The sequence below is a fragment of the Cataglyphis hispanica genome, chromosome 2 (assembly GCF_021464435.1).
Source record: "Cataglyphis hispanica isolate Lineage 1 chromosome 2, ULB_Chis1_1.0, whole genome shotgun sequence".
NCBI classification, from domain to species: domain Eukaryota; kingdom Metazoa; phylum Arthropoda; class Insecta; order Hymenoptera; family Formicidae; genus Cataglyphis; species Cataglyphis hispanica.
Window position 1 is genome coordinate 1,165,627 of NC_065955.1, and position 12,683 is coordinate 1,178,309.

The 12,683-nt window shown below is 37.1% G+C and overlaps 2 protein-coding genes across 9 annotated transcripts in view; both read left to right on the top strand.

Annotated features, from left to right (window-relative positions):
• The window catches only part of LOC126857162 (rap guanine nucleotide exchange factor 2-like), a 111,647-nt gene extending 104,127 nt beyond the window's left edge, over window positions 1-7,520 (top strand). For 3 of the 7 annotated variants that reach the window (XM_050606358.1, XM_050606374.1, XM_050606384.1), the window contains 3 exons: window positions 402-575; window positions 1,807-2,073; window positions 3,433-7,520. In XM_050606358.1, coding sequence (XP_050462315.1) covers window positions 402-575; window positions 1,807-2,073; window positions 3,433-3,464 — 473 coding nt within the window. In that variant the 3' untranslated portion in view covers window positions 3,465-7,520. The other 4 variants (XM_050606390.1, XM_050606381.1, XM_050606363.1 and 1 more) reach the window with 3 other exon arrangements.
• Window positions 7,521-8,597: 1,077 nt separating this feature from the next.
• The window catches only part of LOC126857335 (uncharacterized), a 78,672-nt gene continuing 74,586 nt past the window's right edge, over window positions 8,598-12,683 (top strand). For both annotated transcript variants that reach the window (XM_050606665.1, XM_050606674.1), the window contains exon 1: window positions 8,598-11,505. The gene's annotated coding sequence lies outside the window, so the exon portion shown is untranslated. The remainder of the gene's footprint in view (window positions 11,506-12,683) is intronic.

Genomic DNA, 12,683 nt, shown 5'->3' on the forward strand with positions numbered 1-12,683 from the left:
TCTAAAGAATTAAATATTATTATTAAACATTATGTGCGTTTTCGCGTTGATATTGTCGAGCACTGCATACATATATATACATATATATATATATATATATATATATATATATATATATATATATACATATATATGTAGCATAACAATTCTGCTTTCAGTCGCTTATTAAGCTATTCTATTCTACGCTTTTGTAAAATTCGCTTTACTTATTATGTCGGCTAATTACTTGCTTAATTTCATGCGTCAGCTTCTAAAAATATTTTGCATCGATCCGAGTTCTCATTCCGAGGATCATCCTCTTTCGAGGATTTACAATAAACGGTGCAAGCCTGTTTCGTAAAAAGCAAGATTTCGTAAAAAAAAAAAAAAAATGTCGTATGTGGCCTCTCTGTGTGGTGCAGGGTCTGTTATAAGAGGCGGAGCGCCTCCGTTTCCTCATGCGGTAGCGGTGTTACCTCCGCTTCCTGCCAATCAGAATCACAACCACAATCATCATCACCACCATCACCATCATTATCATCATCAACAACATTATCACGATCATCATCATCATCACCAACCCCCAACTCCTCAAGGTGAGTTCGCGTCTGTCTGCCTTGCATTGAATCATTGCGTTAATCTTGCTGTCTCTCTCTCTGAAACGTAATACATAGGATTCGATGGAATAGTGTGGCTCATGCATGTGAAATAGTACATTGAAATTTTGCGAGTGATAGATGTTACAACTTTGCCAATATTCAGCATCTTTACACAAGCTTGAGCTTTGTTTAAACTGGATGGAAATTGCCTTTCACGAGGGTGTATTGAGTCTCTGTGCGTGACGTTCTCGCCCGTTCTAATCATTAATTATCGTACGAGTCTATTGGTATGCACGACTGCTGACATAGTATTACCGTTCATTTCTAGCGTGGCCTAGAAGCGCATCGAGTTTGTTCCACTTGTGTATTTGCGTGTCCCATAGTATTAGCGAAGATATAACAGAGCGCCTTCTTTCCAGGGTACTAACCATACGCGAAACGGTATGTGTGCTTTTTTCCTCTCTCTTGGGCAGGTTGTGTAGCGGCGAATGTATCTTGCGGTTTCCTTTAAACTCGTTTGTTTCTCGTCGACTTCGCTCTTGTAAGCGAGCGCAAATTATCTTTCTCAATGATAGTTGAGTGCTGTGTTTTATTTACTATAAAAAAAAAAAAATAAAAAAATGAAGTCGAGCATATTTATTATTCATTTTTATTGTCATATTTTATTTATAAAAATTTATAATAATAGATATACATAATAGTAATAGATATTATAAATAATAGATATTATAAATTATAGGTATTATTATAATTATAATAATAATTATAAAAGATAATGTATTGCAAAATTACGAAATGGCGAATGTTGCATATCTTGAAAAAGTATGAGTTAAAAATATATGAGAATTAAATATTGAATGTTACAAACGAGAATTTTGTATCTTTATTTTATTTCACTTTTTTTAAATTTTTCTTTTAGATATATTCTCATGAATATTTTTTGAATGTAATTAGTTTTTTACAAAAGCGCATAGCGAAATATTTCGCCCACGATACTCGAAAACTTGTAATGACTATTCTGTTAATTAGAATTCTATGTAACGGGCATAAACTCGATGCTCTTTGCATTCTCGAAAGCGCTCGTTTACAAGCACAGTGTCCGAGAAGGTAGCGGTAGCGAATCGCTTTGTCGCTGAGAGATGAAGAATATTGAAGAGGTGGGAAAAGGCGGCGGCGCGCGAAAGAGGGAGAGAGAGAAAGAGAGATCGAGAGAGTCGAGGGTTTTCAGGTACTACGGGATTAAGCATGGGCCTAGGGATGCCAGCTCCGCTACCACCGCCCGGAGCGGGGACCACGACCATAATGACGACTATGGGCACCATGTCGTCGGCCAACATGTCGTCGATCACAACGATGCGACCTGGCATGAGTAGCGCGCCGCAGTGCCGTCAACCACCGGCGTACAAAGTCGCGCAACAGATGGCAAGATTGCACAGACTCGGTCGTGCTAACAGCCACGAGGGGGTCACTTATCGAACCACCGATCATGAAGATGGTACTACTACATCTAACCAAATCGCTCTACCGTTCACACACACAATTCACCCTCACGTTTATATTTAAATACATCTATTTTTTTCGGTTTACGCTCGTGTTAAGGCTTCTTATATTTGCCATTAATATTCACGCACGGTGAAGAGTGCTGATTTGCATTAGCGAAAGTGAAATTTTGTCACATCGGGTGTAATATTCAGTATTTTTACAATTTTTTTATTTGCAACGCTTTTAATGATTTTTTTCTTTTCACCGTGTCTGTGCTATCAAAAATGATTCTTATCTGATCTTGTTATGCATTTTTTATTCTTGTACATCATTTAGATCGATATAGCAAGATTTTTAAAAATTGCAATTTTTTTTCCCTTAGTATACGCATATAGTGTTGATTTACATTAGATATATTGTAAGCCACTCTTTTTTCGAGACAGTCTTATTTATAAAAAGGATATATGATGATTGAAATGAAATTTTGAACGTAATCATGAATACAATTTTGAATACAATTTTGAACATAATCATAAACACAGTGATAGTATTGTTATTAGCCGATCGGATCAAACGACCGGTATATCACGTGGTTATAATCATATTGTAAATAAATATTATATTTATGTGTAAATGTGAACAAAAACGTGCTTGTACAACACGTTGAAAGCTTGTATTTAATTAATGTGATTATGTAGCGCACTCATTCAGCAATGGTCATGTAATTTCATAATGCATAATCATGATAATTCCCCGCATTAAGTCAATATTTACATTAATGATCATTGCATAATACACTAGCTTGCATATTATCATTGAATTTGTTTTGCATTGAAATGTTATAATAAATTATATGCGATTTGTTTCCACAGTTTATTACCACTTGCGTAATGTCAAAGCATGATGATCGCTATTTGCATCCATGTCGCACGTGTTACCCTTGATCCATTTTTTTTTGTTTGCATTGTCTGCATTAATTATTGATTTTTCTTGAATTAGTTTATTTCAAAATAATTAGATCTAAAGCCAGAGATAGAAATAACGAAATATATTTTATTTATAGACATCGTATTAGCGAGAGACTCTAAAATCAGTAAAAATAAATATTATAGAGAAACTGTTTGTAAATTGCTTTAATATCCAGCATGGGATATTTTGCAATAATTTTTAATTTTCAAAATCTTTGTGTTACTTTTTGCTTGAGATATTTTTATCACGTATTTTTGCTTCAATTTGAATCGATATTATTAAATCGAACAGAATTGCACGCAATTAAACGATATTTACCTACATTAGAGTCCCTCGTATTCCGATCATCATATCTGACACTTGCGACATGTCATATACTAAAACATATTTCGAAATGTTACAGATGACGAAGACGCCCAAGTGTCGGCGGTTTAAGTGGTCCACGAATCTCGCCGGTTACCGTTTTAGTTGTTTGTCGTATTATTTCTTTTACATGGTCAAAATCGTTTTTAGATACCATGTGCGAAACGAAAAGAGAATGGTAGGAACGACAGGCAAAGTTTTTTTTCTATAAATGTGGTTTCATATTCGATAGCCAATATCTTATTCGATGGTGTATTTGGCCGTTAATATATCGATCTTTTAAGACACGTGGGAAATGTTTTGCGTGGACAAAACCTACTATGCTTTACTGCAAGATAAAGGCGTTTATTTTTATTTAAGTAGAACGCTTGTCTTCCAAGGATCCCCGTGACAAATCTGGAACCATCGAGAGAATCTCAAGCGTTAAAATATTTATACAATGTACTGTGGAAAGTATCAAATAGTTAATGAATGCCGGTAAGCAAGAGACGGGGTATATAGGAGAGTATTTTTCTTTTATTAGACTGAAGGGGAACACTTCTCGAGTTGTTAGATGTTTGTAAGCTCTCATGAGGTGACGAGAAAGCGATCATAATATTCTATATAAATGTGTAATAAAACCGAGTCCAAAGATGTTATATATATACTGCGCGTGTCGCCAGAGAAAGTCTGAATATGACGACGTGTCCTGTAATATATATATACTTGGTAGGTTAATCTTTAGTGTCCCGTAGTAATGTAAGTTGGTGTAAATAGTATAGCGTTATATAAAATTTAGTGAGGGGAAGCAGGGATACACGAAGGATAAGACAAAGATTCAATGTGAAATGTTTAGGATCGCGCGGTTGACTCTCGTGTCACGATCGCGTATCACCGACATTTTACAGGTTTAAGAATTACGCCTCTTTTTTTATTGAAATAAGAAAATAGAAACATTTCTAATTGTTTCAGATTTAATTCGAAACCATCTTTTCTATTTTAATCGCCTTGCTTTTAAAAAATTTCTATTATCAATCTGGCTTAGATGATTTAAATTTTACAAAAGAAGTTAATAGTTTTATGCTTTTTTGTTAAATTTTAATGATGAATGATCAAGTACAAAAAAAAAAAAAAAATTTCTCGAAGATTAACTGGCCACGATCGAGATTATAGTTTTACATAACAGTGTAAATTTTTTAATCTCTCGCATTTATAAGTCACGAAAAATTATACTTTACTCCATCTATTTTTACGAAACACACATAACGAATTTTAACTCGCAAGTAATTCATTGTTTTCTCAATTTCACCATCTTTCGTTCGATACTTTATTCAATGTTATCATCAGGTTTACATCTTTCGTTATTTTATCAATATCGGTAACTGTTAATTTTATTCTTGCGCAATGTGTGTGAAAGGAACCTCTTTAGATCGTATATCATAGAATTCGAGGGCAAGGGCGAAAAGGAAGAAAAGCAAATAAAATTTTTCGCTACTTTACATGTCGGTACGGAAAAAGCGGTTTATCCTTATTATAGTAAGTTTATCCATGTATATTACATACACATAGAAATTCGTGTATACACGACACACATTCACATACCCACGCAGATATATGCTCTTGTCCATTTATATGAGACGTGAGTCCTTTTGCAAGTATTATAAAGGAACTGTAATTCGCGTACACGATGTGTATCGACGCGTTAGCAAAGAGGGCCTAATTACCCAGGCACCGTTTTTGCGATTGTCAAGTATGCGGAAAATGAAAGAGTGCGCGAGAGAAGGAGAGAATGTGAAATGAGTGAGTATGTGTGTGTGCATGTAAGAAAGTGAGAGAACGAAAGAGTATCGAGAGTCAACACAGTACTTTCCTGGATACTCGGATCTCTATCATTAATTACATTCCAAACTTCGTCTTGCCGTGTTTTGTAGACCCTCGACACATTTTCCTCTTTTGACTGTTTAAAAAAAAAAAAGAGAAGAAAGAAAAGGAATCTTCATTTAATGGACTGCCATTAAATATTGTTATTGCTTATTTTTTTCCCTTTTCAATGTTTTCTTCTTTTTTTTTTTTTTATTAAAAGACCAATTTCGACATCCACGAAGACTGTGTGTGACTCTTCGACGTTAATATCCAGTGATCTCGAAGGATCGGGAGGGAATGTGGTCCAGCTCGGTCTTTCGGGACATGGGAGAATTCAATATATTTACTTCATATTCAAATATTATATCTCTTTGTACATATCCTAACGACTTTTAAACATTAATATCCAACGTTCTCGAAGAAACTTTTAAGCGTATTTACCAGTAATTAAGGTTCTTCGTAAAATGCAGTATCAGAACTAAATCAATTTCTTTCTTCAGTTTTGACGCGACAAATCTATTTTTTTTTCTCCTTCCGTCATCTTTTTAAGACATACCAGGCTCTACGTGCATTCCACGTGCATTTATTTATTACTTTCGGAAAGAATATCGATGAATTTTTACCGAGAAATCTGTGAATGTGTGTTTTTATTTTACATAATTATTGGCACATATCTAACAATTTTCAAATATAAGAATCTCTTATATAAAAAAACAACTTTTCATGTATAACAGAATAAAATATATATGGATTATAAGTGTGTTGCGTGTATTGGGATGCAGAATTCTCGGTGAAAATTCTATCTTTGAGTATCTTGGTAAATTTGTGAAACTTTAGTAGCGATATAAATCAAGTCTCGAAGTGAAGAAGCCTGGATGCGTGATTTGATTTTTGCTCTTTTTCTTTTAGAGAAATTCTGTTCGTAACAGTACAATACAAGCAAGTGAGAATGTTTGTTATTCGGGAAACGAAAGTTAAGACGGGTCACACCTTTTCTCGCTCAGCGTCTCTTTCTATTTTTTTTTTATTTATACCACGCCTTGTTCTGTTATTTTAATTATTTATAACCCCGAGATATTCGGCTATATATATATATATAAAACGCGGTCAGCAAACGACAGAAAATCTTTTGTATTTAATTTGTTTAATAAAACTTGAATCATAGTACAAAAAAAAAAATGTCTCCCGTCTTTTCAGTTTCGTTCGTTTGTTCGTTGACCCTATCCCGCATCGAAATCCATTTCCCGCGCTTATTTATTAACGCTTTACAACAGTACAAAGACCAACACCTTAGCCAAATTCTTTAAGATATACGTATGTATACAGGCTAGTTTTGCGTGAACTGACTCTGTCGCACGTTTTGAAAAGTAGGAGAAACGAGGTAGGAGAATCATCGCAAAGGATGTATGTTTGAAAAAAATAAGAAACTTTTATCGACACGTAAAGATTATCGTGAAAAATAATTTTATTGCATCTTTCTAGAGATGCAACAATTTATTCTTCCGAGTCTCTTGGACGTTCTTCAGATGTACTTTATGTTTCTTTAAATTTGCAAAAGATGTCAAATTTAAAATATTGCCCCTTATATGTATATTGGTTGCTTTATCTCTAATATCTTTTGATAGATGCGATTGTGTCACTTTACGCCCTGTATCACGATTTTGTATATACATAGAATCTCGAATATATGTTTAAGTTTCGAATTTCATTTTCATTAGTAAACCGCTACGTATGGTATTTTATTGGTAATAATATAAATATACACATCGAAGTTTTAAATTAATTATTTATCAATAATTTATAAATATAATATATATTTATTAGGAAATGAAAAGCTAAGCGCTTTTCGAGATACAAAAGGACCAGGGAGAAGCTTGTTAATTTCTCTCATGAATATGTTCTTAAAATTGTAGTGTTTTCGAAAAGAATATTTCGACGAACTCTAATCATAATCTGTACCGTGCGTAGCGGATCATCCGTTGGAACGAAGTTGATAGGTGAAACTACTGCTACTATTTTGTACGATACGATGTTTTGTATATCTGTCTACCGTATGTGTAGATGCGAGAGAGTCTACCGATTACTATATATATATATATATAATAAGTAAAAATACATATTTCGAATACACATATTTAAGATTACCATTTATAGACTTACGCGGGCCTCAGCTATACCCGCGAAGAGTCGCGCGCATAGGTGTTTTAGTCCCAACATTTAATGTACACCTGTAAATCCCTCCCAGCAAACACAATATATGAATAATTAAAGGATTGGTAAAGACTCCGTGGAGAATTTTTATTTGCCATTATTTTAGATGACAAAGATGCGCAAGTGGAATATGCTTTTTATATTTTGGAGAAAAAATTTTAAATTTCTTTTTTTACAATCGCGCGTATATTTGAAAAAAAAAAAAAAAATGTGCCTTGTATAATAAGGAGTATGCGTGCTTCCTTCCATTCGTGCAGCGACCACATGGCAGCGGTTGACGAGCACCTGTTGCTTTAGACAGGAACCAACTGACAGTCAGGGGTTAGTCGATTCACTTACGCGTAAAATTGTGACTCTCGAGTATACGCTCTGCCTGCAACGTTCTCTTCTTTCCTTTCCAAAATATAATTCTGATATTTTATTCCAAGCAAAGTATTTTGACGCAAAATTGTACGCGATCGCAATAAAATTTTACTGTCAGTCCAATAAACTCAAATTAAATTAAAAGAATTAAAGGATTATATCGTGTAATTTATATAAGATAAGCCAAAAATTTATTTTTTATATATTTAAAATATGATTTTATAAAGACTTTTTCAGTCATGCACATTCTTTATACAATTGATTATTCTTTATTTCAATTGATGTATTATTTTACAATTTTAGCAAAAAAGAGAGTGTCATCAATATCTGCTAATTTTGTTTACTTACGAAATATTTATATTTTATAAATTAATCATTTGTAATTGATAACGTATGATAGAAACGACAGTTTATTAAAATTCTTAAAATATACATAGCAAGCGATATAAGTAAAATTTTACAGGCGTCCACAAAAACAAGACGATAGGATTCTAAGAGAAGAATGTAAGAAATATTATCTGGACAATGTACGATGGAGGAATCGATAAAATCGTCCGAGGGTTGTTCTTGCCGAGTTTTTTCCGATCATCGGCCATCATCGATCTCGATTTACGATGGGAATATCATAGATCCTCGCCTCGTGTCCCTTTCGCCCGCGTATCTCGCAGCAGCACTCGAACTCCACCACTCCATGGTTTTGCCATTTCCCTCTCTCTGCGGCGAGCCGATGCACGATGCAGGGGAGAAAGAAACGCCGCCTTCCGACCGGCACGTAGTTGTTCGAAAACCGCTCTTACCTGCGCCGTGTGTGCGCTCGGTTTCTCTGCGCGCGTCCGAGAACCCGCTACCTCCCTCGGCGGTGCTTCGATTTCGATCGCGCCTCGCGATCGGCTCCGAGAATTTGATCCGGAAATATTTCGGCTTTTCCGACCGGGGTTGTCTCGGCGGATTTTCCTTTCTCCGCTCATCTCTGTTGCAAACATGCGCGTTGCCAATGATGCGCGAGGGATCTTGAATCGACAATCAGATCGTTAGGTGTTACCGCGGGTGATTTTCGAATGCGAGTCGATTTCGCGACAGGATTCGCCGTCAATAAGGATTATCCGTGTATTAAAGTGCGAATGTTACACAGTGTGTGTGTGTGCTACGATTTTAAATGTATTAATTTGGGGATGAACAAATTCATTCAGTCATTTGAAATATTCACCTTCGGTGTCTTCGGCTATCGAGGACGAAAGTCTATCTGGTGTCTACGATCGTATTTGAGATTAGCGGGATCTCAGGAAAGGTGCGAGCCCTTACATGTATACCCCTCATTATATCGCACTTATCCTTCTTCGCATAGGAATGCAAATTACATCGGAGATTATTAAATGTTCGCGAGCGCACTGTAATTGAATCTCAACGGAGATCCCAGCAGCGGTACCTTCCATAGAGAAATGTAATTTCCACTTAATCTCCGTGAATGATTCGACAGGACGAAGTAGTTCGTTTTTATCCGATACCTGCTACTTATTGCAACGTTTCCGATTATAATCTTTCGTCATTGATCTTTCGTCAAGATTTCCGACTCTATCCGCGGGCATCATTTTCCTCGTTATTGAAGACGATCTTCTATTATCGAAGAATTACAGAATCATTTTAAAAAGGACTTAAGAAAAAGAATGTCACATACAATCCCATCGCGTAAAGGATCATTGTATGCGTATCCCAGAAAATGTAATCTCCTCTCGAGCTTTAATCTATAATTTGACAGACAAAAGTAATTAAAAAATTATTTATTCTTAGATGGACTTTTTTAAATATTTTTCTGTTGGTAATTTTGAAAATTATCTAGAGAAAAGACACTCTTGTTCTATCGAAACAAAGATCTTCTCATGCTCGTTGAGGATCGTCGAAGGGAAAACGGAAGAGATAATTTCCGATTCTTCGCGCGAACTTCCTTCATTTGTATAGACGCTCGATTAGACGGTCGCTGCGCTTATTCTTCGTCATATATTGGATGTGATATGTTTTATAGAAGATTACTAAAACTTTTATGAGTGTATTGTGATTGATTCTCACCGAAAATTTATGGCAAAATTTCAAGTACTGTATGCTGTTGATTTTCTTCAATTTCCGTGAATCAATTGATAAATCAAAATATCCTGACACTGATACTAAGTTTACGTGCTATTTTTTCAATGTGATCAAGCGTGAAATGGATTTAGCATTTTTTGGAAAAAAATCGGTGAAAGAAACTTAGAGGTTCATCATTTTTATCTTCAAGACTCGCTGCATCTTAATAATCGTTTCAGCGAAACAAGCATTTCCTCATCGACGTTAGTTAGAAAGTGAAGCGACTTAAAGAAAGAAAGAGAGAGAGAGAGAGAGAGAAAGAGAGTAGATCTCGGTTCCCCCGCGTGTGAATTTTCGTCGATTGTCGGTTGAGGGGATCAGCTTCCGATGTGATTCATCGAAGCCGCTGGTTGAGCGGGTCAGGGACGAGGAAGATAGGTACATATACTTATAATCATCGGCTTCAGGTCGACGCACGTACAGCCTGGATTTCCGCGCCATTTACCGCGATAATAAGGCTTCGGGCACGCTCGAATGCTTCGTGCTATCTTTGTCCACGTCGTTCGCGATAACGCATTCGATAACGAGGCTGTCGCGTTGTCACCTCGCCGAGAATTCATCGAGCGTTTGCAAATCAACACCGAGTGCGGGATTCTGTCGATCGCGGCACGTGTCTAGATCCTCTGCGAGAAGTGCGGACATCGTGCATATGTGTAATCCATCGATATAATCCATCTGAAGAATTGGAACGACGTTCCGCGGAATATACAGTGTGCCTTTGACATGAATCAGCTGTTTAACCGAAAGCAATAACGAACTGTATCGATAAAATTCGCGAATTGTCTGTGCAAACATAAAAGAGATAAAAAAAAAAACGAACCGAAGAGACCTCGTCACTTCTACGTATGTCTTTGAGAATGTGCGTGCTCTGACTTAAGACTCGACTGTTGCATTATCGTGCGTTTCTGTCACGATATTAAGAGCAAGGAATTATTTTCCCTTTGTCTTGAAATGTATTTATGCCGAAGAAATTAAGAAATCATTAGTGTTTAATGCGACATACGACGTGTCGTGGACGCAGAATAAAGCAGCAGCATAAACAGCGATCTTCGCTCATCCAAAGACACCTTTTTATTATCTACCGAACAGCGATAACGTCGCGCACGCCGACTGGCAGGTCATTGTCGATTACTCGCACGAGCGCGCTTATTAAGCGCTCGGAGGTTCGTTAAAACGGTATCCCGCCGATTAGGCTCGCTGTACAACAACGTCTTCGTCGTTTCTTCCTCTCCTTCTCTCTCTTTTCTGCTGTCACCCCGGTTCTTTGTGGCTGCGTATCTCGAAGTACTCTTACCGTCACGCTCGACGAGCTAAAAGGACGACGATATAAAGACGAATGAAATATCGAACGGAAGAAATACCCAAGTGACACGCAAGACCGATACGCGTCCGTTCTTTTGGTGAATGGTGATCGCGTTTCCGAAGAGAGATCTCTTTCTCGGGAAAGGAGGAAACCGGCGGATTTAACGTCGACCGATCGTTAATCGCGAGCGAAAGGAAGGATCGCTCGTCGTGGAAGATTTGTTGTCTCTCGATTCGACATTTCCGATTCGTGAGAAAATCGTCATCCAGTCATCAGGTCAGTAAACACCGATCTCGTATGTTTATGAGAATCCGAAACGTACCTATATTGTAGATGTAAAACAGATTTTCTTCCCGTTGATTCAGCTGCTTTTATCATTTTAAAGACAAGCGATTGCAAACACATAGGTGTTCATCCAAGTAACTTGTCGATGTTGCCTTCAGATATATACTCGGATGCTGACAGATTTAATAAACTTTTTTTACACGTGTAATACCTTTCTCTTATCTCTTAGCTTTATATTTCACTTTAAAAAATTTTTTTCAGTGTACGTTATGTAATGCGATAGCACGCGATATCGCACGCTAATTGTGAGATAAACACACACGTCGCGCAGACTCGCCTCGAGAATTTGCGAGATTAACTCGCAATATATTAAGTGCGAAGTCTCGTTTAACGATAGCACCGTGAAAAGAAAGGAGCGGGGATTCCGTTGTGCGTTGGCAGGTATCCAGGAGGTCCAGCTCCTCGAGTAAACGCACTCGCTCTCGTTACAGTTGGGACGTAATGGTCCGTTCGCGTAAAACACCAACTTTCGCGTTCGATCGTTATTTCCGCATCAGTCGGTCGGATAATCTCCGAACGACGGCAGCCATAAATATCCGTCTACGTGAGTCGTCGGATGCGCTATTTTTGCGCCGCGAAAATCACGTCCGTCATCGCGCGCGGCCACTTTCTCTCCGGTGACCAACCGAGCGATAAGTAAAGTTTGGTATACTTATATCGGTGTACTTATTGATCCTCTCATCGGTTTCACTTTTTCCTCTCATCGGTATCCTCATTTCGTATCCGCATCGAGTAACGCATGGATTCCCATTTAAAACGTTAGACAGCTCTTACCTATACACAGCTCCATTCGATTTGTGAGGAAAGATTGCATAAATTGAGGACTATTAACGTGGGCGAAATTTATTCCCGGTACATTGGGAAAGAGTAGAAAGTGCACTTATCAGATCTATAGAATGTTCTTTCGATTTAAATATGCGCTTTATATAAGGACGCGATGCATTTGCGATGTCTATGGCGTCATGTTGCGAAAAGGCCTGAACGATGTTCGGAATCATCGCGCGACTGTTAATAAGATGATAATTGTATTGGAGAAAGTAATGATGAGGGAGGGACGAGTACAATGAGCGGGGCAATTAGCGTTGCATTACACGCGCTAAATCGCTAAC